General features: G+C 42.3%; 1 protein-coding gene across 1 annotated transcript in view; it reads left to right on the top strand.

Moving 5' to 3' along the window:
• The window catches only part of LOC137375033 (spermatogenesis-associated protein 16-like), a 224,507-nt gene that overhangs the window by 17,855 nt on the left and 179,327 nt on the right, over window positions 1–27,325 (top strand). Inside the window, exons 2-3 of the mRNA XM_068041656.1 lie at window positions 16,584–16,729; window positions 18,813–18,902. Of these exons, the coding sequence (XP_067897757.1) occupies window positions 16,584–16,729; window positions 18,813–18,902 (236 nt within the window). The remainder of the gene's footprint in view (window positions 1–16,583; window positions 16,730–18,812; window positions 18,903–27,325) is intronic.

Below are 27,325 nucleotides of genomic sequence, written 5' to 3'. Positions count from 1 at the left end.
CTTCAGCTCTCTTTCTTCGCATTCTTTCTGGAATATTCTTTGTTGTGGTATTTTCTTCTCTTTAGCTGTTCTGCTGCTTCAGTTGCTTCACCGGATGTTCATAGATGGTAACAGTGGGCTCCATCCTGCTAGTGGGAATCCAGCCAGAAGTGCTCTCAGCATCATGACCCTGTCAAGGGAAATAGGGAATTGGAAGAGCTGACAGAAGTTCCACCTTTACTCTGCCCAAAAGAGGAAAATCCAGCCCCAGACATGTGAACTGCTCACAATTCTTTACAGTGTTGTTTGGGACAAGTGATTGCAGAGCTTTTTAATGAACAAGCACAACTTGGTTTGTGGATCAATAACAACCAACCACTCTGGCAAAGACAATCAAAATTGTGATGACATACAACATTTGTAATTGTTTATAGAATTTTGTAGGGTAAATTGGTGAGATTACTTCATCAAGAACAGAGATCAGTACCTCCCAGTTGCTATTGTAATATTTTTTTAATAATGAATCAACTTGGGAAATTTAGATCAAAGAGGAGATCTAATCTACTGAAGCTTGAAGAGTCCTCCATTTTATGAATAGATTTTCCCAAGTGATAGATATATGAATTGTTTCTGTTTGCGAAGATAATAAGTACTTAAAATATGTATCAGGACAAAGATACTAATTTCCATATCAAATGGTTTTTGCTGGTGTATTTTTGGGGCTTTCCAACATCACTCAAAAAATAATGAAATGGTTTATAAATAACACAGGCAGACAAATACTTGTTTTCCATTCATGCAGGTTTAAGAGATTTATAAGGTTTCAAAGACTGATCCTTGTTTTAAAACTTTGGCTCTTTTTAGTTCCCTGTTCAACTGCTTGTAGTTAACGCCGTTGCAATATCACAGTCATTGTGACACCATTTTCCTTCAACTAAGCTCAATTATATCCAGTCAAAGGTTCAGGGAATTAATGAATATTGTTTATATTACATAGCGTGTATTCTGTTTACTTTAGAGTGGATCCCACATAGTATTTAATGACACTGATGCATGTTTTGGTGGATAACAATAATTGGTAAAATATCCTCTTGTTTCAGAAGATCTTAAAATAGGCATGTTTAACAGGAGTTGGCCATGTAGCCCATGAGCATGTTCTGCCCTTCAAAGAGATCGTGGCTGATCAGTGACCCAACTCCATATATCTGCCTTTGCCCCATATCCCTTAAAACCTTTGGTTAACAAAAATCTATCAATCTCAGATTGAAAATTAGCAATTGATCAAGCATCAATTGCCATTTGTGGAAAAGAATCCAAACTTCTACTCTCATTGGTATGTAGAAGTCTTTCCTAATTTCACTACTGAAAGGTCTGGCGCTAATTTTTAGGCTATGCCCTCTAGTTCTAGACTCTCCAACCAGCAGAAAAAGTTTCTGTCTATCTACCCTATCTGTTCCTCTTAATATCTTGAAAATTTCAATCTGATCACTCCTTAAGCTTCTAAATTCTGGGGAATACAACCCTAGTTTGTGTAATCGCTCCTTGTAATTTAACCCAGGAGTCCAGGTATCATTCTGGTAAATCTACCCTGCACTGAACACAGTACTTCAAATATGATGTAACCAGGGCTTCTACCACCTTGTATTCTAGTCCTTTAGATATAAAGGCCAGCATTCCATTAACCTTTCTTGATTATCTTCTGTGCCTGTTCATAACATTTTAATGATCTATGTATCTGGACCGCCAAGTCTCTTTGGACCTCCACTTTTTCTAGCTTTTCACCATTTAGAAAGTAAATGTTCTTTTGTAGATTACCTCACATTTACTTAGATTGAAAGCCATTTGCCACAGTTTTGCCCATTCATTAATCTATCAATATCTCTTTGTAATTCTATGCTTCCATCTACACTGCTTACCATGCCACCTGTCTTTATGTCATTGGCCAACATGGATCTGTGGCTCCCTATCTCATCATCTAAGTCGTTAAAGAATACAGTGAATAGTCGAGAATAATCTGTCCCAACACAGATCCTTGTGGGACACCACTAGTCACATTCTTCCAATTAGAGCACCTGCCCATTATCCGTACTCTCTTTGTCTCCTGCCACTCAGCCAATTTCCTAACCAGGTCAATAATTTGCCTTCAACTCAATGAGCTTCAGCTTTAGCTAACAGCCTCTTATGAAGGACTTTATCAAATGGCTTTTGGAAGTCCATATAAATAACATCCATAGACATTTCCCTGTCCACTACTTTAGTCACCTCTTCAAAAAATTCAATCATTCATCAGACGTGACCTGTCCTTTACAAATCCATGCTGGCTCTGGCTGATCAGCTGAAAACTTTCAGGTGTTCAGTCACCCTATCCTTAATTGTGTACACTAGTAATTTCCCAACAACAGATGTTAGGCTAAATGGTTTATAATTCTCTGATTTCCTTCTCTCATCTTAAATAGCAGAGTCACATGCACAATTTCCCAATCTAAAGGATGGTTCCCGAATTGAGAGAACTTTGGAAGGTATATCTTCCTAAGCATCTACCTATAGTTAGGGCATTCTTTAAAACCCTAGAATCCAACTGGTCCTGGGGATTTGTCACTCTTTAGTGCCTTTTTTTATTCATTATTAGAAACAGAAAATTTACAGCACAGAAGGAGAGCATTGTGTCTGTGCCAGCGGAAAAAGAACTATCCAGTCTAATCCCACTTTTCAACTCGCTTCGTAGCCCTGTAGGTTACAGCACTTCAAATGCATATTCAAGTATTCAACTGCTGGATGAAAAATTCTCAACTCCCCTCTAATCCATCTGCCAATTACTTTAAATCTTTTCCCCCTGATTATTAACCTTTCTGTTAAGGGAAATAGGTCCTTCCTATCTGCTCTATTGAGGTCCCTCATAATATTGTACACCTCAATTAATTCTCCCCACAACCTCTGTTCCAAAGAAACAATCCCAGCCTATCCAATCTTTCCTCATAGCTAAAATTCTTCAGTCCAGGTAACAACCTCGTAAATCTCCTCTATCCTTCTTATAATGTAGCAATCAGAACTGTATGCAGAACTCTGGCTGTTGTCTTATACAGTTCCAGCAGAACCTCGCTGCTCTTATATTCTATGCCTTAGCTAATAAATGAAAGTATCCCATATATCTTCATAACCATCTGCCTGTCCTGCTATAATCAGGGATTTGGAGATATGCAGTCCAAGGTCTTTCTGTTCCTCTATACTTCTCAATATCTCACCATTTATTGTGCATTCCCATGTCGTGTTTGCCCTCCACAAATGCATTACTTCAGACTTAATTCCATTTGCCACACATGTGTCCACCTGACCAATCCATTGATTTCTTCCTGCAGCCTATAGCTTTCTTCTTCGCTGTCAACCACACGACCAATTTTTGTATCATCTGCAAGCTTCTGAATCGTGTCACCTACATTTAAGGTTAAACCATTGATATATACCACAAAAAGAAAGGGGCCTCATACTGAGCCCTGCAGAACCCTACGAGAAACAGTCACAAAAACACCTGTCGACCATTACCCTTTGTTTCCTGCCACTGAGCAAGTTTTGGATCCAACTTGCCACTTCCCCTTGGATCCCATGGGTTTGTACTTTTCTGACTAGTCTGTCATGTGGGACTTTGTCAGAAGCCTTGCTAAAATCTATGTAGACTACGTCAACTGAGCTACCCTCATCAATCCTTCTTGTTATCTTCTCCAAAAATTGAATCAAGTTAGTCAGACATGACCTTTCCTTAACAGATGCATGCTGATTGTCCTTGATTAACCTGTGCCTTTCTACATGACAATTTATAATGTCACTTTGAATTTTTTCCAATAATTTGCCCACCACCAAGTTTAGGCTGACTGGCATGTATTTACCCCATTTATCCCTTCCACTCTTTCTAATCAATGGTACAAGATTTCTAGATTTCTGGCACCATACTTTTTTCTTATTCATTCATGGGATGTGGGCGTCACTGTCTAGGCCAGTCCCTAATTTCCCATGAGAAGGTGGTGGTAAGCTGCCTTCTTGAACCGCTGCAGTCCATGTGAGGTAGGTACACCCACAGTGCTGTTAGGAAGGGAGTTTTAGGATTTTGACCCAGCGACAGTGAAGGAACGGCGATATAGTTCCAAGTCAGGATGGTGTGTGACTTGGAGAGGAACTTGCAGGTGGTGGTGTTCCCTTGCATTTGCTGCCCTTGTCCTTCTAGTTGGTAGAGGTCGCGGGTTTGGAAGGTGCCGTCTAAGGAGCCTTGGTGCGTTGCTGCAGTGCATCTTGTAGATGGTACACACTGCTGCCACTGTGCGTCGGTGGTGGAGGGAGTGAATGTTTGTAGAGGGAGTGAATGTTTGTGGATTGGGTGCCAATCAAGCGGGCTGCTTTGTCCTGGATGGTGTCAAGCTTCTTGAGTGTTGTTGGAGCTGCACCCATCCAGGCAAGTGGAGAGTATTCCATCACACTCCTGACTTGTGTCTTGTAGATGGTGGACAGGCTTTGGGGAGTCAGGAGATGAATTACTCACCGCAGGATTCCTCGCCTCTGACCTGCTCTTGTAACCATGGTATTTATATGGCTACTCCAATTGAGTTTCTGGTCAATGGTAGCCCCTAGGATGTTGATAATGGGGTCGTTGATCAGCGATGGTAATGCCATTGAATGTCAAGGGTAGATGGTTAGATTCTCTCTTGTTGGAGATCATCATTGCCTGGCACTTGTGTAGCACGAATGTTACTTGCCACTTATCAGCCCAAGCCTGGATACTGTCCAGGTCTTGCTGCATTTCTACACGGACTGCTTCAGTATCTGAGGAGTCGCGAATGGTGCTGAACATTGTGCAATCATCAGCGAACATCCTCACTTCTGACCAAATGATTGAAGGAAGGTCATTGATGAAGTAGCTGAAGATGGTTGGGCCTAGGACACTACCCTGAAGAACTCCTGCAGTGATGTCCTGGAGCTCAGATGATTGACCTCCAACAACCACAGCCATCTTCCTTTGCACTAGGTATGACTCCAACCAGCAAAGAGTTTTCCCCCTAATTCCCATTGACTTCAGTTTTACTAGGGCGCCTTGGTGCCATACTTGGTCAAATGCTGCCTTGATGTCAAGGGCAGTCACTCTCACCTCACCTCTTGAGTTCAGCTCTTTTATCCATGTTTGAACCAAGGCTGTAATGAGGTCAAGAGCTGAGTGGCCCTGGCAGAATCCAGAATGAGCATCACTGAGCAGGTTATTGCTAAGCAAGTGCTGCTTGATGGCACTGTTGATGACACCTGCCATCACTTTACTGATGATTGAGAGTAGACTGATGGGGCGGTAATTGGCCAGGTTGGACTTGTCCTGCTTTTTGTGTACAGAACATACCTGGGCAATTTTCCACATTGCAGGGTAGATGCCAGTGTTGTAGCTATACTGGAACAGCTTGGCTAGGGGCATGGCAAGTTCTGGAGCACAGGTCTTCAGTACTATTGCCAGAATATTGACAGGGCCCATAGCCTTTGCAGTATCCAGTGCGTTCAGTCGTTTCTTGATATCACGCGGAGTGAATCGAATTGACTGAAGTCTGGCATCTGTGATGCTGGGGACATCAGGAGGAGGCCAAGATGGACCATCAACTCGGCACCTCTGGCTGAAGATTGTTGCAAATGCTTCAACCTTATCTTTTTCACTGATGTGCTGGACTCCCCCATCATTTGTGGAGCCACCTCCTCCAGTTAGTTGTTTAATTGTCCACCACCATTCATGGCTGGATGTGGCAGGACTGCAGAGCTTAGATCTGATCCGCTGGTTATGGGATTGCTTAGATCTGTCTATCGCATGCTGCTTATGCAGTTTGTCACGTAAGTAGTCCTCTGTTGTAGCTTCACCAGGTTGACACCTCACTTTGAGGTATGCCTGGTGCTGCTCCTATCATGCCCTCCTGCACTCTTCATTGAACCAAGGTTGGTCTCCTGGCTTGATGGTAATGGTAGAGTGGGGGACATGCCGGGCCATGAGGTCACAGATTGTGGTTGAGTACTTTTCTGCTGCTGCTGATGGCCCACAGCGCCTCCTGGATGCCCAGTTTTGCATTGCTAGATCTGTTCGAAATCTATCCCGCTTAGCACGGTGGTAGTGCCACACAACACGATGGACAGTATTCTCAATGTGAGGGCGGGACTTGGTCTCCACAAGGGCGGTGGTCAGTCCCACCAATACTGTCATGGACAGATGCATCTGCGGCAGGCAGATTGGTGAGGACGAAATCAACTATGTTTTTCCCTCTTGTTGATTCTCTCACCACCTGCCACGGACCCAGTCTAGCAGCTATGTCCTTTAGGGCTCGGCCAGCTCGGTCAGTAGTGGTGCTACTGAGCCACTCTTGGCGATGGACATTGAAGTCCCCCACACAGAGTACATTCTATGCGCTTGCCACCCTCAGTGCTTCCTCCAAGTGGTGTTCAACATGGAGGAGTACTGACTCATCAGCTGAGGGAGGGTGGTAGGTGGTAATCAGCAGGAGGTTTCCTTGCCCATGTTTGGCCTGATGCCATGAGACATCATAGGGTCCGGAGTCGATGTTGAGGACTCCCAGTTCAACTCCCTCCCTACTGTAAACCACTGTGCCACCACCTCTGTTAGGTCTGTCCTGCCGGTGGGACAGGACATACTTGGGGATTGTGATGGCAGTGTCTGGGACATTGTAAGATATGCTTCTGTGAGTATGACTATGCCAGGCTGTTGCTTGACCAGTCTGTGGGACAGCTCTCCCAACTTTGACACAAGCCCTCAGATGTTAGTAAGGAGGACTTTGCAGGGTCGAAAGGGCTGGGTTCGCCATTGTCGTTTCCAGTGCCTAGGTCGATGCCGGGTGATCTGTCGGGTTTCATTCCTTTTTGTAGCCAGAGAGATTGGAAAATGCTGGTCAGAGCCTCCACTTTACCCTCTCTTGCTTCTGTCAACAGCCTGGAATACATTTCATCAGGGCCTGGAGATTTATCCACTTTCCTCTTTTGCTCTCTTTATACCATTCAATATTTCACACTCCTCCTCAACTGCAAAAGCTTCTTTGTCCCCTTCTTTTGCGAAGATAGATGCAAAATATTCATTCAGAACTATACCTACATCTTCTGCCTCCACACACAAGTTACCTTTTTGGTCTAATTGGCCCTGTTCTTTCCTTAGTTACCCTTTTGCTCTTTACTTATTTATAAAACATCTTTGGGTTTTCCATGATATTACTTGCCAATATTTGTTCATGCCCTCTCTTTGCTTCCCTAATTTCCTTTCTAATTTTACCCCTGCACTTTCTATACTCCTCTATGCTTTCTGCAAAATTTAGCTCTCGGTATCTGACATAAGCTTTCCTTTCTTGCCGTTTGGGGGGGGAGGGGGGCAAGATTTGGGAGGCCCACCGTTTTCCTTTCTGGGAACATATTTATTCTGAACCCTCTCTATCTCCTCCTTGAATACTTCCTGAATGCATTTTAAGAATTCTGTGCCCATCTATACTTTTAACACTGTATTTATCCCAGTTAATGTTCGGAAAGTTGAAATCCCTGACAATGACTGCCCTATTGTTTCTGCACTTTTCAGTAATTTGCCTTCATATTTGCTCTTCTATCTCCCTCTGACTGTTTAGTGGCATATAGTACACTCCCAGTAATATGATTGCCCCTTTTTTTTGTTCCTCATTTGATGATCATTATAGCATATCATCCCTCCTTACAGCTGTGATTTTTTTAAACCAATATTGTAGCCCCCTGCTTTTTAATTCACCCTCTAACCCACCTGAAAACCCTGTAACCAGGAATACTGAGCTACCATTCCTGCCCTTTATGCCATGTTTCAGTAATAGCTATGATATCATACTTCCAAGTGTCTATCTGTGCTCTCAGCCCATCTTCCTTATTCACTAGACTCCTTGCATTGAAGTATATACCACTAATCACTGAATAACTCCTTTGTTGCTCTTTTTCTAATCTTTTTTCTGCCTTCCATACTCGCTTTCTGATTTCCTGCCTTCCATTTCCAGCTTTGCTTCTCTGCCTTCTGAATCTACACTCAGGTTCCCATACCTCTTCCAAGCTAGTTTAAACCACAGCACCAGCAAACCTTCCTTCTATAGAATAGAAACAAAATATGCTTGGAACTACTCAGCAGGTCTGGCAGCACCTGTGGAGAGAGAAACAGAGTTAACGTTTCCGGTCATGACCTTCTATCTTCCCGCCATGATATTAGTCCCGATCCTGTTGAGGTGCAGCACATCCAGCTTGTACAGGTCCCAGTGCCCCAGGAATTTAAATCCCTCCTTCCTGCACCATCTCTCCAGCCAAGCATTCATCTGAACTATCCATCTATTTCTGTACTCATTAGGGCTGAATTTTACAGACTACCGATGTCAGGGTTCCTGGCGGGTGGGGGCCGGAAAATGCCTCCGGGAGAGGGCCGCCATGCACCCTGACGCTGGGAGGGCCTGGCCCAATATTGCCAGCAGTGGCGACGTCTCATGGCAGCCTCCCTGTCGTTCGACGATGGGACCGCCATTTGCATAGTTAAATATATGTAAATAAGTGCCTTATTAGACTTACTTTTCTGCCATCTGTTGCGGTGCGATCTTCCTGTCGTTGGCCAGCACTCCTGCACCTTCGGATCCCCGTCCAGGGAAACTAGGCAAATCACGGGTGGGGAAGGGGGGAAGAGATGGTTTTTTAGTGCGGGGGGTGGGGGGAAATGGGGTCAAAGTGACATCATAGGTGTAGAGGTTGGTGGGAAGGGTTTTAGGTTAAAGTTTATGCACTTTGGTGGGGAGGGGGGGAAGGAAGGTCAGGTGGACACGGTAAGTGTTTTGTGGGAGGGGGAGAGGGCAAGTAATTAATTTTATGGTTATTGGGGGTTGGGAGAAGGGCAAAATAAATGTATTTATTTTTTACTCACTGTTTCTTTAAATAGTTAAATGTAACAGTAGGGCTCAAAGACCTTTAAAAATGGCACCAGCGCCTGCGCACAGGCAGCTGATGTCATTGCCCGGGCCATTGATTTGGGGGGGGCCACCCCGGCTATTTAAATGAGTCGCAGTGCTTAGGATCGCAGTGGCTCTGCGACGTATTGCCTGCACAGGCGGTCCACCATTGTTTTCCCCGCCGCCAATTTTGGCAGCGGGATATAAATTTCAGTCTGTTAGTCTGAAGCACCAGGAGCAATCCAGAGGTACTACCTTGAAGGTCCTACTCTTTAATTTCTTTCCTAGCTCCCTAAAATCTGCTTGCAGGAGCTCATCCCTCTTTCTATGTAATATTACTGCTATATTGCTTACATTAATTTTGTTGAGTCCCTGTCCCTGATTCAATATTAATTTCCTTGGAATGTCTGGTATGTTGACCTCTTCCTCTACTGTAAATACTGATGCAAAGTAATTATTCAATATGTCACCATGATCAGTTTTCAAGAGCCCTTCGTTTCTCCCTTCCCCCCTCTTTTTCCTAATGTAATTATAAACATTTTTGTGCTGATTTTGATACCTCTTACAAGTTTGTTTTCATAGTCCCTTTTTGTAGCTCTTATATTATATCACCTCTTGCTATTTTTTGTATCACATTAAGTTCTTTTTTGAACACCTCCCCCTGATCTTCTGTCGTTTTCCCCATTAACAGTTTTGCAGTTTACTGTCTCATGCCATTGAATTCAGCCATAACTAAATCTAGACTCTTAGGGACTGTTTTTTGCTTTTCTTCTTTTCAAACATCACGTTGAACTTGATCATATTATGATCACTATTAGTTAAATGTTCATTATCTAAATCTGGCTCACTGCACATTATTAAATCTAATATGGCATGCCTTCCTTTTGGTTCTAGGACATATTGCTGCAGAAGACTATCCCAGATATGCTCAAGAAATTCACTGCCTTTCTGTTTGCTTATCTGCTTATCCCAATCTTTATGAAAGTTAAAATCCCCCATTAAAAAAAAACCTCTGCTTTTACTACATGCTTATTAAATTATACAATCTACCCTGCCTCACAGCTGCTCCCAGGGGGCCTATTCACAACTCACACTTATAGTCTTAAGTCCTTTTCTATTTCCTAATTCTACTCATAAATCTCCACTGCCTGCATACCTCTTGTAATATACCCATTTAACGTTGAAGTGATTTAATTCTTAATCAGAAAGGCTACTCTTTTCCCTCTACCATTTTCCCTATCTTTCCTGGCATATTTAGTTCCCAGTTCTAACCATCTTACAGCTATGCTTCAGTAATGGTTACTGTTATGAGATTGCTTCTGTTTCTTTTGTAAAATGTGTTTTAAGAACTTATATTTGAATTATAGACATTCAGTCATCTGGAGATTGCTGAACGTTGTTTTTTTTTTAATGGGGAAGATCAATAGAAGGTTTGGCTAGTAAACAAGTCTTACTGGAAGGCATCTGTTTTCCAGTAAAAACAGCAGGGGTTGTTTTGGGTTGAAGAGAGAATGACAGATCAAGATTTATAGATGCCACAGGACTTGTTGCTGAACAGTTTTAATTTTATTTTGAACTGTTTAAAAAAAAGCCAGTTGGTGTTTGGCCAAAAAACAGAAGAAGTTGCTGTGTGCCTGCCAGGAAAGGACAGATAATATCTTTCTCTCTTTGAAGAATCCCTGCATCTTTAAAGATATCCTGTATCAAGTTTTACTATTTCCTCCTGTATTTGAAGAAATCTTTACTGTTACATTTCTGCTATAAGACTTAAGAAAATCCCTGTTGCTGCTTCCTGCTGTAAAGCCTGACTGGAGTTTTCAGTGCTGCATCTCTTGAAAGCCTACCCATATTGATCTTCAACATCGCCTGGAAGGGACTGTTTTGGGAAGATCCTAGTGACAGCCGCCTTTTCACATTTAGGACGCTTAACCAATAAAGGACATCTTTCCATACCTTCTTTTCAGCATGAGTGTTTTTTTTATTCCTTCTATTTCTTTGCAACATCGGTAAACAAAAATCCCTTTTTTTTCCCGGTTAACCAGTTGTCTATGTATGTGTGTGTCTGTGAGGGCTAGGATAAGTAAGGGCTTTAATATTTCAATTTGTGTGTATGTTTACTTCCTTATTGGTTAAAACTTGGTTTATAATAAATGGATAATTTAATTGTTTATTAAAGAAACCTGGTTGGTGTGCTTTATTCTGGGGGGAAAGTTGACGGTTTCAGTAAGTGGGAAAATTTAAATATATGTTGTGACCTGTGGAGAAGTGGGACTGAATTAACAGTGCACTCCTGCCTTGGTCGTAACACTACCATCTCATACCCTCCAAGTTGAATTTGCACCAACAATTCATTCAATTTGTTCCTTATACTCCATGCTTTTGTATAAAAAATGCTTATTTGGATCACATGCCCTAACCTGGCCTGCTGCTGTAAGTTTTTACTCATATTCCTTATTTCTGTCTCCTGGTTTAATTACAAGTTTGTTTTTCCTTTACCTACAGTGCCTAAAGCACAATTTCTGACTCTTACTCTACTCTCTTCCCTTTCATTTGTTTACAAACTGTTATCTATACTACCTTTTCCACCTGAGCACTCATGACTACTTATTAGGTTAAAGTCTTTGTACCACAGTATTTATCCTTTTTGCTAGGACCCTGATTCAGGTGGAGCCCATCCCAACAGTAGAGTTGCTTCCTCTTTCTCCCACTCCCCGTTTCTTTTACCAATTACCTTAATATAATTATTCATCGCTGCCTGAGTGAAATAGTTGAAACTGCTCTGTCAATCCACTTTGCCTCTTCTGAGCTTCATCTTGTGGCCCTAGTTGTTGTTCTTGGGACTCTGGTAAACAATTTCTCTGGATTTCCAGGATCTTGCATCTATCAATAAAATCCTGTCTCAGTCTTCTCTAATTTAAACAAACTCAGCTCTGTGGTTTACCCTTGTAGCTCCTTTGTCCAATGGCAGTCAAAGGATGGGTATACCTTTTCCAGTGCAAATGTTTGGAGAGAAGTACTCTTATATTTGTCTTTTTTTCGTTCACAGGTTGTGTGTGTTTCTGGCAAGGCCAGCATTTATTTCCCATCCCTAATTGCCTTTGAGAAGGTGGTGATGAGCTATCCTCTTGAACCGTCGCAGTCTATGTGGTGTTGGTACACTCTTAGTGCTGTTAGGTAGGGAGTTCCAGCAACGATGAAGGAATTGCGATATATTTCCAAGTGTCTTGGTGGGGAACTTGCAGGTGGTGGTGTTCCCATGTGCCTGCTGCCCTTGTCCTTCTAGGTAGTAGAGGTCACAAGTTTGGCAGCTGCTGTTGAAGAAGCCTTGGCGAGTTGCTGCATTGCATCTTGTAGATGGTACAGACTGCAGCCATTGTGTGCAAATATTTAAGATGGTGTATGGGGTGCCAGTCAAGTGGGCTGCTTTGTCCTGGATAGTGTCAAGCTTCTTAAGTATTGTTGGAGCTGCACTCATCCAGGCATGCGGAGAGTATTCCATCACACACCTGACTTGTGCCTTGTAGGTGGTGGAAAGGCTTTGGGGAGTCGGGAGGTGTATTGTCTTTCAAAATTTGCAGTATTCAGAACATCATTATGAGTAATTATTATTATCATCAAAATTTCTTAATTTCGTAGAAAATCAACTCTTACATCCAGGAGAGAGTAGGTAGCTTTTGCTGTGATCGCCAATGTAAATAAATTGTTCAGGATATCCATAATTTCCTGGTTTCCCAATGGTATCCCCATGAGTAAAGACTATTAAAGGCCCTATTACTTCCTTAACTCTTTGTTTCCTCCAGATGTGCTAAGAGAAGTCTTTTTCATGTTACCAGCAATCCCAATCTCATTGTCCACGTTTGCCTGTCAAACCAGTTTTTAAAAAAAGTCTTCATCCTATTGTTACGCTACTATCTGTTTGCCACTAAACTTGAAGATCTAATATTTGAAGAATGCCCTATTCTTTGCTTGCTTTGCCTCCTTTGTAACCCACTTAGGTTTCCTCGTGTTGTGTGGAACTACCACCATGCTAAATGGGATAGGTTATGAACAGATCTAGCAGCTCAAATCTGGGCTTCCATGAGGTGCTGTGGCCAGCAGCAGCAGCAGAATTGTATTCAACCACAATCTGTAACCTCATGACCTGGCATATCCCCCACTCTACCATTACCATCAAGCTGGGGGACCAACCCTGGTTCAATAATGAGTGTAGGAGAGCATGCCAAGAGCAGCACCAGGCATACCTAAAAGTGAGGTGTCAGCCAGGTGAAGCTACATTTGACTACTTGCACGCCAAACAACGGGAGCAGCATGCAATAGACAGGGCTAAGTGATCCCACAACCAACGGATCAGATCTAAGCTCTGCAGTCCTGCCATATCCAGTCATGAATGGTGGGTGGACAATTAAACAACTGACAGGAGGAGGAGGCTCTACAAATGTCCCCCATCCTCAACAATGGGGGAGCCCAGAAAATCAGTGCAAAGAAGAAGGCTGAAGCATTTGCATCTATCTTCAGCCAGAAGTGCCAAGTGGATGATGCATCTCGGCCTCCTCCTGAGGTCCCCAGCATCACAGATGCCAGTCTTCAGCCAATCTGATTCCCTCCACGTGATATCAAGAAACGGCTGAAGGACCTGACAACATTCTGGCAATAGTACTGAAGACTTGTCTCCAGAGCTAGCCACGCTGTTCCAGTACAGTGACAACACTGGCATCTACCCCGGCAATGTGAAAAAATGCCCAGATACGTCCTGTGCACAAAAAGCCGGACAAATCCAACCTGGCCAATTACTGCCCTATCAGTCTACTCCCGGTCATCAGCAAATTGATGGAAGGTGTCGTCGATGTGCTATCAAGCGGCACTTGCTCAGCAATAACCTGCTCACTGACACTCACTTTGGGTTCCGGCAGGGCCATTCGGCTCCTGAGCTCAAGCAGCCTTAGTCCAAGCATGGACAAAAGAGCTGAACTCCAGAGGTGAGGTGAGAGTGACTGCCCTTGACATCAAGGCAGCATTTGACAAAGTATGACATCAAGGAGCCCTAGCAAAACTGGAGTCAATGGGAATCAGGGGGAAAACACTCCACTGGTTGGAGTCATACCTAGCACAAAGTAAGATGGTTGTGATTGTTGGAGGTCAATCATCTCTGTCCCAGGACATCACTGCAGGTGTTCCTCAAGGTAGTGGCCTAGGCCCAACCATCTTCGCTGCTTTATCAATGACCTTCCTTCAATCATAAGATCAGAAGTGGGGATGTTTGCTGATGATTGCACAATGTTCAGTACCATTCGCGACTCCTCAAATACTGAAGCAGCCCATGCCCATATGCAGCAAGACCTGGACAACATCCAGGCTTGGGCTGATGTGGCAAGTCACGTTCACACCACACAAATGCCAGGCAATAACCATCTCAAGCAAGAGAAAATCTAACCATCTCTCCTTGACGTTCAATGGCATTTCCATTGCTGAATCCCCCACTATCAACATCCCGGGGGGTCACCATTGACCAGAAACTGAACTGGACCAGCCACATAAATGCTGTGGCTACAAGAGCATGTCAGAGGCTGGGCATTCTGCGGCGAGTAACTCCCCTCCTGACTCCACAGTGCCCGTCTATCATTGACAAAGCAAAAGTCAGGAGTGTGATGGAATATTCTCCACTTGTCTGGATGGGTGCAGCTCCAACTCAAGAAGCTCGACAATACCCCAGGACAAAGCAGCCTGCTTGATTGGCACCCGATCCACCACCTTCAACATTTACTCCCTCCACCACCGATGCATAGTGGCAGCAGTGTGTACCATATATAAGATGCACTGCAGCAATGCACCAAGGCTCCTTCGACAGCACCTCCCAAACTGGCGACCTCTACCACCTAGAAGGACAAAGGCAGCAGATGCATGGGAACACCACCACCTGCAAGTTCCTCTCCAAGCCACACACCATTCTGACTTGGAGCTACTGTTCCTTCACTGTCGCTGGTCAAAATCCTGGAACTCCCTTCCTAACAGCACTGTACCTACACCTCAAGGACTGCAGCGGTTCAAGAAGGCAGCTTACCACCATCTTCTCAAGGGCAATTCGGGATGGGCAATAAATGCTGGCCTAAACAGCTATGCCCACATCCCATGAACCAATAAAAAAGTTCCTATTGTGTTTCTTCACCAGTAGTATAAATTTGTTTTGTAATATCTGCATCATGCTTTTAAAGATATACCACTTCTCCATGCTCTAGCCACCCGTAATACCTAAAATATCTATATCATAATCCTTCTTACCAGCAGATGGCTCCAGATTACTTACTTTATTCATAATCCCTGCATTTATGTTCATTATTTTAAAACACTTAACATTTTCTTCCCGTCTGGGCCCTTCAACTGCTTCCACATTTCCCCAAATTCCTCCTTCCTAGAATTGAAACTTCATTATGCTTTCTTTATTCATAGTTAACTCTCCTTGCCAGAATCTAGTACTCTTTCAATGCTAAAAATCCCAAATTTTTCCAGTTCTTTCTCATAATGCAGTCCTCCAGCATGAAGGATCAGTATTCTGCCTTATCTGCATAATGCTTCCAAGGCCCTCCACTGCCTCTGATTTACGCTGGTTGTCCGAAATCCAGTGTTGGATGAGCAGCAATATCCTCCAATTAAATACTTGGAAGACTGAGCCGTTGTCTTTGGGTCCTCCCATAAACTCTGTTGCCTCGCCAGCTTCATCCTTTCCCTGGCCAGTATCTGAGGCTAAACCAAACTGTTTGCGACTTTTGCATCCTATTTAATCCTGAGCTGAGCTTCTGACCCCATATCCTCTAAATTACCAAGACCTCTGTAATATCACCTGTCTCTACACCTGACTCATTTCATCTGCTGCATTGAAACCTTCAACCTTGCCTTTGACTATTCCAGTGTTCTTGGCTGATCTCCCATCATGCACCCCCTGTAAACTTGGGCTCATTCAAGATTCTATTGCCCATTTCCTAACTTGCACCAGGTCCCGTTCACCTATCATCTTTCTGGCCCAGCAACACCTCGATTTTAAAATTCTTATCTTTGTTTTCAGATCCCTCCATGGCCTCGCCTTTGCTGATCTCTGTAACCTCCGAAAGCCCTACAACCCACAGATTGCTGCACTGTTCCAATTTTGGCCTCTTGCACATCCCTGATTCTCTTCACTGCACCATTGGTGGCTGTACCTTCAGCTGCCATAACCCTAAGCTCTGCAATTCCCTCCCTAAACCAGTTTACCTCTCTGTCGCTATCTCTCTTCCCTTAAAACTCTTTTACCAAAGTTTTGCTCACCTATCCTCATACCACTTTATGTGGCTCGGTGTCAAATTTTAGTTGGTAATCATTCCTGAGAAGCATCTTTGGGATGTTTTACCATGTTAAAGATGCTATCTAAATGCAAATTATTTTTGTTGTTGTTGACTGTTTCTCACCAGAACTGAACAGATTGCTGAAGGTATGTCTGACCAGTACACTGTACACTAAAAGTATGGCTTTGTAACTTGCTTTGATTTGCCTTTACTGTCCGGGAATCTAAATGGAAAAGATTAAGTGCTCTTAATTGTGTTATAGAGTTGGAGTTATTAAAAATTATAGTTCTTCCTATTTTACAATTCCTAATATAAACTCTGAACATTATTTTGCTTTGTACAGCTTTGTAGTAAAGGAGCAGTTCTGGGAAATCCATTTTATGCATCTTATGAAAAGATTTCAAGCATTGCCAGCTTTATTGAAACTAAGCTTGTAACCTGCTATCTGCGCATGAGAAGACCAGATCTGGCTCTTAATCATGCTCACAGGTAAATCCTATTAAGTGCTGTTGACTGATATATTTATTTCCATCATGCTATGGAGTAGGAGAGCTTTGTGCAATTTGACTAAGAAATTTGTTCCTGAAAGAATTGCTGGAATACTTAGCTTTAGCATTTTCCAAATTATTGTCGTTTTCGATGGTGCTATACTAAATGTATGACATGATAGCCCAAAAGATTGGAGCCCTAGTCGCAGAGTATTCAACCGAGCAATGATAAAAAGCAAATTTTTAAAAAGCACAATTGCGAGAAATCTGAATTAAAAACAGAAAATGCTGGAAATGCACAGCAGACTTATATTTCATATGTAGATCCACCTGGGGTAATTTTATGAGTCCATGCTGTCAGCAGAGAACATTGCTCATTAGCAGTGCAAATCAGAATTTGGAGTGTGCTGCCCATGATTTTTTGATCATAAAAATGAATGATTGGTAATTCATAAGCAAGAACCGTTGACAGCTGGTGGGTAAGCTTTCCCACTAGCAGTAGGGACTTGTCAGATTATCCCTTTATAATAGAGACTGTAGGACCTCTTGTGTTTTCTGTTTTTATTTTATTAGTTGGGGTAAAGTTCAGGAGAATCTTTAAATCTTTATTTAAAAAACAATGTTTCTTAGATATGGTTTGGATATCACCCCCAATATTTTGTGACTTTAACTGTGACATGTATATTATCTATATTTATATATTTATTGTTTATTACCATGCCAAATAATTGAATGTAAATGAGTAATGGAGTATTTTAATTTTCTGTTCATTAAATTTTAAATCAACTTTGAAAGGCACTTACATGGTTTTAAAAATAAAGCAATGGGATGCAAATGCCCCCTCATTTCTAGAGAGGCTTGACTCCTGCCTAAACTGATTGGATAATGGTCTCCTTTCTCTATTGATGATATGGGTCTTGCATGTAATGGTGGGACAGATTTTACTTTTATATCATTTGGATAGAAAGCAATACCTGAGCAGACTGCATGGAGGAAAATCAGAGAAAGCGGATCATGAGCAACAATGATTTTCTATCCATTTAAATGAATGAATGAAAAATAGGATTCTTATGAATGTATAATTCTCCCTACCTAATTATTTGTTATGCAGTCTACCCAGGTAATCCTTTATATCTAAGGTTTATAAGTGAAAAATATTGCTTGAGTATTAACACAATTGATAGTGGACATGGATCCGCAAGCAAAATTGTATGATTTACCCTGATTGTCAATATTTTGCGTACGTATTGCGAAAGTTCATAACCCAGATTTTCTACTCTGGTGAGATTGCCACAAGTGTACTAGGGCAAGATTTCCACTGGTCTGATTGGCATCCTGCTAATCCCAACAAATTTTCTAGGGCCAGCCTCATTTACTTTAGAATAGTGGTATTCCTCCCAGGCATTTCACAGCTCACCCTTGGGAGAATGGAATTGCCTACTAGTGCAGAAATTAGATACCTACAGCAGTTTCAAGGTGCCTTTCTAACTAGAACCCTATGGTTGGTACTATCACTTCTACCAAATTTCAGCAGTAATGGCATGTTATATGTAAATCCATCATAGCATTGTGGTGCATGCTGCTGGCATTTGATGTTTCCTCCACATTTCTCATTACTGGTTGGCTGTTGATTTTGGGCATGAGTGACCAGTGTTGGTTAAATTTTATTTCAACAAACAAACCACTTTTAGTCGAATGATGCAGAAAATCTCTGGTGAGATAAACAGGAATGCATCATGCTTTCCAACATGCTATTCACTTTCTTTAATGCCAATGATACTCCCACAGAGAAAATAATCACATTGAAAACAACACTACTACAATTTTCTATGTCAACAAAGTGAAGGAATAAGATCACTACTTCTGTATCAGTTTGTTGTGTGCATCCTTCTCTGGTATGTCAGAAAACAAATCACAATAACAAATTTAGATGTATCCATATATAGAAGTTTTGGGCACAGTGAAAGTTTTTAAATATTTGAATATACTTTATGTCAAAACATACACTGCTTTAGTAAAAACCACAAATAGTTTATTAGACAGTTTTGTAACAGGCTAATTTGTCATTTTCTGTTATTTTTAAGGAGCATACTACTGAATCCAATTAACTTCCGTAATCATCTTCGTCAAGCCACAGTCTTCCGGTGTTTGGAACGATATACTGAAGCTGCAAGGTTAGTGAACTGCTAGAAGTGTGAAAAAGTGGTAGGTATTGGAGTCAGGGCTTGAAATAAGTATTAATTCTAAGCATTTTTTTAGTACAGGGCAGAAACAACATAGTTAAAAAGCTTAAACTTGTCAATATAGTTTTTAATAAAATGTTTCCGTTTTCAGATGGCTTGCACCTGAGGATCACCCATTTTAAAGATGGATGTATTAGAGTCAGCAAGAAATTGAAAGACGTTCATTTCTGCTAATCTAGATATCCAAATCACATTTTGTAACTTGTCAGTTCTAAACCTTCCTTATCCATTTTCATTTCTCATTATTTTCTAGCACAGGTCCTTTTGGCTCTACTGAAGGTTTTGAATTAACCTTCACTTTTTTGCAGATTCAAAAACTGCAAGTAAACATCTACCAGTACAACTTTAGTTGTTGTACTAAATGTGAATTTATTAAATGTTTTAATAAATCACAAACATTTATTCTCAGTTTTCATTTTGGCACTGGTTTCCCATTTGCAACACCTTATAGAACACGTACTACTGCATGGATAATCATTACGGGTGAATATTCGGGTAAATTTGGATGTTGGGCTTAGGTTTCTGAAAAGTCCATGACTGGCTCAAGAGATTTGGGCACCCTGGTGAGAGTTTGTTTATGGGACCTGTGCATTGGTAGTCAAACCCTGAAGGAGTGGCCTGTTATTTGAGGGATCCAGGGCAAGCAACCCCCAGAAAATTCAGAAATTTAAATATATGCAGCACACCCTTATTCTGTGTATTGATTTATTTATTTTTGTTCTGACAGACAGCATAACACAATGCAGGAGTTCCCAGTTATATTCTGACAGTACTCACACCTCATTCATCAAGTTGCTGACTCTTTTTGGTCTTCCATTTCTGTCTGAATTTCTCCACTATTCTTTCCCTGTGATTCTGTTATTCTTCCTCTTTGTGTTTCTCTCACTCATTCTATCCTGAAATTTCTGTTGTTGTTCGTTTTTTCAAAAAAGTTTCGATATGAATACTATCAGCTTTTTCAGCTGGTTGTATACAATATGGATGGCATTGGGCATAGTTCAGGAAATTGATCTCCATGGTGCCATTGGGGGAAATTAGGCATGCAAAGGCCTCATTTGAATGGAATGATTAGATAAAGCAGCCCCAAACTAACCATTCAGTTCCAACATAGTTACTACCACAACTTCCCCTTTACTGGTGAGCTGCATTCCTCTAAAATTTGATGTTCTTTAGCTTGGTGTACCACATGCCAAGCTCTCTGGCAAGCTTTTCAAATGTTATGTTTGGGAGGAACTCCTGTTAGGAAATACGATATGGCTTGCCCTCTGAATAGTAGTGCAGGTAACTTGCCCCATGGACCGCCTCAACTCCATTTTTGTTATTTTCAGAAAAAATTAACTATGCAGTTTTTTTTCCTACCCCTTATGCTTCTGTTAATCTCTCCCTGTCTTAGTTACTCTCCCCTTTTGCTCTGCATTTTCCCCATTACGCTCTCCTTTTCTCACTGTTGTCCTCTTTCTATCTGTTGCTCTCTCTTATTTAGTTTCTCTGACTGCTTCTCTGGCTTTGCTGACGTTGTGTATTGCTACCTTTCCACAAGCATTAATCTCCTCCCTTTAAAACTGCTAGAAAATACACCTTTGACCTCTCTGCTGTCTCCAAATACTGCCCCATTTTAAAACTTTTCCTTCCTGTCTAATGTCCTTGAAAATTCTGTCGCCATTTCTCACTTCTTTCACCACTTGCTGCTCAAATTCCTTTGGTTTCCATCCTGGACATTCTACTAATACTACGTTGGTCAGTGTCACTCAGACATTTTTTGTAACTGCAGCTGCTGCATGTTATTCCTCCTTACCCATATCCACAAATTCTTCATGACCTTTAACTTGGTCAATTATTTGATTTTCTTCTGGTACCTCTGCTCCATGCCCAACTGCATGATATTGCCCTTTGTGTTCTGCTTCTGTCTGTCCCAATGCAGTTATTACATGTCCTGCAATGGCGTCTTCTGTCCATCTATGAACAGTTGTGGCGTGCCTCAAGCTTCCATCCATTTCCTACTTTACCACTGTGACTACACTTCAAAAGGTAATCGTTGGCTGTAAAGCACTTTGGGACATCCCGAGGTTGTGAAAAGCACTATATAAATGCAAGGCTTTCTTTCTCTTACTTTCTTTGGCATCCTCCTCATCTTCTTCTACATGTTATCCATAAGCATGGGTCACCTTGCATATGATTCCAACTTTATCTCTCCAACACCATCCTCCACTCAGTGACTGCTACTGTACTATTCAACTGCTTGTCTAACATTAAGTTGTAGATGAGGCAGCACATTCTCTAACTTAACATTTGCAAGACACAAGTTATTGTAAAAACAAAATATTGTGGATGCTGGAAATCTGAAATAAAAACATAAAGTGCTGGAAATAAACAGCAGATCTTGCAGCATCTGTGGAGGGAGAAACAGAGTTAACATTTCCAGTCTGTGACCTTTCATATTTTCTTCCTCCACTGCCTGGGCCCCACTCCAAAAGGCAATGGCAGTGCAAACATGGATTTTCTAGTTACCAGTAGCAGTAAGAAACTCTAAGTAGTACAAGTGCCCACTTTTGTATAGTTGTTAGTCCTGAGAGCTATTTCTTTTCAAGTGTCTTTTCCAGCTCTTTTGGCCTGGAAGTAGAGGACAGATGGAATACTGCATTTAATTTTAGAACCCAGCAGCCATTGCACTACTCCAGCAATGCCCTTTCCTTGTGGTTTTCCCCCTTATCCCTCTTTTGGAGAGGAAGAAGTGGAGGATCATGAGAAATATATGTGAGACACCAGACTGCTAAGTCACCATAGGCACCAGTTAGCACTACACTGCAGATACCCACTATACCAGGTCTACCAATCCTGGTGCTTCTACCTGAAGTTGTCATAGTTGTGCTTTTCATGAGAGGGCATAAGAGAGTTGTGACAACTGTTTGTTACAGACCTGGAGCACACATTAGCCTGAGAAATTGCACTGTCATTGTTAGTGAGAGTCATAGGGGAACTCAGCCGCTACTCCAACAGGGTCCTTTCAGCTAGTATCACAGATGTGTCATATGAGCACTTATTGCAGATAAGTGTCATAGCTAGTTGGCTGCACACAGTTACAAGAAGCGGGTTACGGATTTTTAATTTATCTCTGCCCTGATGGAACTAGCACATTATCAGGAAAGAACAATATATTTAGGTGGATTTCCCCAGATCCATGGGGCCATCAACAGTGCATACATTACAATATTCACCCCTTTCCAGAATGCTGTAAACTATGTCAAGAGTAAGTGGTTTAATTCCCTTAATGTGCCAGCTTATGTGCAATTCCAACCACATCAACATGCATGTAAATGACTCCAATGCAGGGAGCTGTCACAATACCTTCATGTTGTAATATTCAAGAATTCTACTGATCTTTACATATCCAAGGCAATTCAGTAATTAACCCCACTGAATTCTGATTCTGCTACAGAAACCTAGAACCCTCAAACAGCACCAATACAATGAGACTCACTGTGCCATCATCATTGCTTTATGAATGCAAGTTATTTCTTTTCTTTCCAGAACAGATCTTTTTATTGCAGGACCTCATCCTGCTGGGCCTACTACTTTTGGTCACCTTTCTACTGTCCTCCTGGTCCATAAGAAGTCCTTTTTGAATGGCAAATTTGGGAGCTTGCAGCATAGCACAATGATCCTGGAGATCCTGATAGAACTATACTGGAGCACAACTATTAAAGCACCTAAACTGTAATAGATCAGAACATTTTAAGTCTTTAATGTTAAATTTTTTGGGGGGGGTTACAAAATTATTTTGCACTATTGATGGCATTAACATATACTATCCTGGTGGAATAATAAAATACACCTTACAGGGTTTATCTTTGTATATTAATAAAAAAGTAAAAGGAGAGAAAAACGTATAATAAAACCCAACAATAAGGTAACAAGGACTGGAACACCAATTCTTAGTAGATCCTTATGCTGAGATGTTTCCTCTGATTGAAGGAACTGAATGCAAACAAGGTGAGATCTTATGATTTTTTTTATTATTGAGAGACAAAGTGAAAGGTGCAAGGACCATAGTAAATGACACCACCAAGGTTTGGAAAGATAAAAGAGAAGAAAGGTGATTCCAAAAGAAGCGACTTTGTCATACATAGCATGTGTATTAAAATCCTGAAGAATGCACTAAGGTAGAGGGGAACATGAAGTTCCGACCTGAAAAGCATTCAAAGGGACAGACATCCCTTCTGTTTTCCCTGTTGCATATCATACTTTATCCAGGGAATGTGGAATCAAACATTCAAAAATGACAGTTGTTGCTACAAACAAAAAATCTTGTGTAATCATAACGAACCTAGTTGTCAGCCTGTATGTAAGTGGATAGATGCTAAAGAATATTGGTAATCCGAATCATCTAAAATCAGATTTTAACATAAAAGATATTTCAAATATTTTGAATGTTTCTGTCAGCTAAGGAGACTTAACTGGATACATGGGAACATAGAAATAGGAGTTGATCATTCAGCCCTTTGAGACTGTTTTACTATTCAAGTAGATTATGGCCAATTTGTACCTCAACCCTATTTGCCTGACTTTCTTGCATATCCCTTGATATCCTTACCTAATAAAAATGTCAGTTTTGAAAGTTTCAATTGACCCAGCATCCACTGCGTTGGGGAAGAGTTCTACATTTCTATTACCCTTTGTGTGAAGAAGTGCTTTCAGATTTCACACCTGAATGGCTGTGGGAACAGACTAAAAGTGACTGTGGGAACAGATTAAAAGTAAGCTAATCAACTAACACACTAACTGTGAAGCTGTGGAGTCAATTTGCAACAATAACAAGCAGAAGCTAACAGGACAGCTGCAGATAGCTTATTAGCAACCCATTGTTGATGGTCAGTCTAACCAGTACACCAATCAGGCTCTGACAACACGAAATTGCAGAGGTTTGCGAACCACTCAGAAACAAAGGGGGGGGGGGGGGCGTTACTAGTTAGTTTGAATAACTATAAGAAAGGCTTGCTGTAGTGAGCATTGGTCATTTTTTGGTTCTTTTGTTCTTGGTTCTTTTGTTCTTTGTTCGTTTCTTTTCTTCTTTTGCTTTTCGTTTCTTTTGTAACTTTGCAATGTAACAATCATATGCTGCAATAAAGTTCCTAAAAGTTACAGTCGGACTTCGTCTCTCTTTGTAATCAATGGGATCCAACAACTTGGCGTAGTCGGCAGGATCGCTGGAGGGTTAAGACCGAAGCCCTAGACAGCGGACCTATATCGGCGCCCCCAGAGGTAAGGGCTCCTCTTTACTTTAAAGTCCTCATCCGTTGTCTGATATCTGTACTCCACCACGCGATCCCGAACTCTTCCGAGGCTTGAGACCCCCTTTATAGACGTCTAAATCGGCGGTGTTCGAGGGTAATACACCAGCCCGGCTGAAAAGCCCCACGGCTCGAGACCCCCTCCCTACTCGAATCGATACAATGATCGACGAAGGCAACCGACAGTTACCAACTACCGTCAAAGGCGGGCGGGCCCCGCCGGATGTTTCCGAAGGTGAGATGCTTCGGCAGTTAAAAGGATATATAGAACAACGGTTTAATTTGGCTAAAACCTGTACTGAAATTGAACAGAAATACGGTGCCTCCCGTATAAACGACCCGTTTAAAGGATAAAAGACGAACCTGGTCTTTAGCCGTAATGGGACAGATCCGACAGCGTAACGAAATTATCCAACAAACTCAACGCAACCGCGACCTGACCAGTGCGAAGGACCAATTGAAGGCAGTTTGCGAACAACTGAGGAAGGAGAAACTTAAATCGGAAAAGTTAGAAATCAAATTAAAAGAACTTAAGAAACAGTTATGGGAAGAACAGGCGACCCAACCGAAGGGACGGGACCCTGCGGACCTCCTCCACCACCCCACTTGTATCCGAACTTGGACTCATTACAAAAAAAATTACAGAAAACACTACGGCACGAAGCCGGTAGAGAGGAATCTGAGTCTTCCAGTGATCAAAGTGATTCGGATGATGAGTTTCCTTTTGCACGGCTCGCCCACCTTAAACAGAAACGTGTTACGGTCAAACAGGAAAAGAGGACTACAGACGGTAACGAGGTGACCACGTCTAAGCACCAGACACACTGGGTACACGTCCTGGCGGACCCTGAGAAAATTGACAAATGGTCTGAAAAATTGCCTGACCCGAAAAAGGGGGGGCCAGAAAACATGGGAACAGTTGGAACGTCTGAAGGGAATTTACCACCGCCACCCGTGGGACGGGGTACAGATTTTGACCGTCATGGTGCCCGGGCGAGCGGGGCGAAGACTGAACAGAGAAGTCCAAATTGCTTTGGGTGAGGACGAGCAACAACTAGGTGCTGGATGGGCTGCGATTAGACAGTGGCTGCAAGCGTACTGTCCCGCAAAGACAGATTGGAATAAAATTACAGCCTGTCAGCAAAAAGGTACCGAAGAGGTGCGGGAGTATGAAGAGAGGTTTAGATCTGTTTGGTTGGAACACTCAGGGATAATGGACATTGCTCCAGAGGATCTGGACGATACCCGTTTTGCGTCCTTGAAGTCTGCCTTTATTGCAGGGCTAAAACCGGAATTATCCAAGATGCTGAAGGTAACCTTACCAGAGTGGGAAGGCACAGGAGTAACCTACGTGCAGTTGATTGATTGATGCAGTCAGCTGGATAGGGACATGGGAGCGAAGCTGCGAACTCTGCAGACAGGTTGGACACCCAAAGGCCCTGATAAGCGACCCGGGGCCTGCTACTACTGTGGAAAGGAAGGCCATTGGGCTAAGATGTGTAGAGCGAAGGGATGGGGCAGAGGATGGCAAGGATGCAATCCGGCACCAAGACCAGGTCCACCCCCTGATGGTAATGACCTCCTAGAGAGGTTCAAACAGTTGACGCCCCAGCAACAGAAAGAATTACTTGATGCGGCAAAAAACTAGCGGAGCCCCCCCTCGCCCTTTCGGCACCCCTTCTGGCGCTAATAGAACAACGAAGAGATGGAGTGTATATAACTGCGAGGGTGGGCGACCATGACATAGACTGCCTATTGGATACCGGAGCTGAATTAACGTGCCTACCTCAACAATATGGGAACTCCATACCGATGGACGGTAAAGTTAAGACTGCCCACGGAGTCGGTGGCCATGAGTTGGCAATCAGGAAAACCCAGCCCATACACATTGGTCTTGGCCCACACGAATTGATAACATCAGTCTGGATAGGTCCGGTGGACCAGGCCCTTCTGGGTATGGACGTTCTTATTCAACTGAACTCGTTGCATTTTGAAGGCAGCCAGGTAACATGGTCTATCAGAAGTCTGAAGAAAGAGGAGCTGAGGGAGCACCCAATATGGGCTTGGGATAAGAACGATTGTGGGCTACTTCAAATGGAACCGGCAACGTTTACGGGATCCGCTCCGCCCTGTACTAAACACTACCCCATCAGTCAAACATCTATTGCAGGAATCTTACCCATAATTAGACAGCTAGAGGAGCGAGGCATGCTGATAAAGACACACAGTACCTCAAACAGCCCTGTGTGGCCAGTACGGAAACCAAACGGGACCTGGCGGCTTACTGTTGACTATAGAAGGGCTAACCAGTGTATTGATCAAAAGGCTCCTCTGGTAGCTGACCCCTCTATGGTATTCAATGCCCTGAAGCCAGAACATGAATGGTTCTCTGTTATCGGCATGGCCAATGGATTTTGGTCGGTGCCACTGGCACCCGAGGTCCAACCGTGGTTCACCTTTACCGATCAACAACAACAGTACACCTGGACCCGGCTGCTACAGGTTATAATTTTATGATTATGCTCCCTTGTTCTTTTCTCCCACCAGAGGAAATAGTTTCTCTTTATCTATCCTATCAAATCTTTATCATTTTAAACTCCTCAGTAATCTATACTTAAGGTAATACAAGCCAAATTGTGCAACTTTCTGCATGATTTAACCCTTTTAGACTGGATGTCATTCTGGTGAATTTGCACTGCATCCCCTCCAAGGCCAATATATCCTTCCTGAGATGTGGTGCCCAGAATTGAATTCAGTACTCCACATCGAATCTGACCAAGGTTCTATACAACTGAAACATAACTTCCTATTGTATTCGATCTCCCTTGAGATAAAGGCCAACGTTCCATTAGCCTTATTGATAGCTTTTTGCACATGTCCACTAGCCTTTAGAAATTATATTGGCACTGAAAATAGAAACTATTGATGCTGTTGCCAGTGTATAACAGCAGTTGCAAAGAAAGGCAAAATATAACCAGGTTGATCCATGAAATCGAAATCATAATGGCTCTTTGAATCATTAGTATGGTCATGACGTTTACAAACAAATTGTCGGTAAAGGAAACA

Source organism: Heterodontus francisci, chromosome 11 (assembly GCF_036365525.1).
Source record: "Heterodontus francisci isolate sHetFra1 chromosome 11, sHetFra1.hap1, whole genome shotgun sequence".
Classification (NCBI taxonomy): domain Eukaryota; kingdom Metazoa; phylum Chordata; class Chondrichthyes; order Heterodontiformes; family Heterodontidae; genus Heterodontus; species Heterodontus francisci.
The sequence above is the reverse complement of the archived record's forward strand: the minus strand, read 5'-3'. Positions and strand labels throughout refer to the sequence as shown.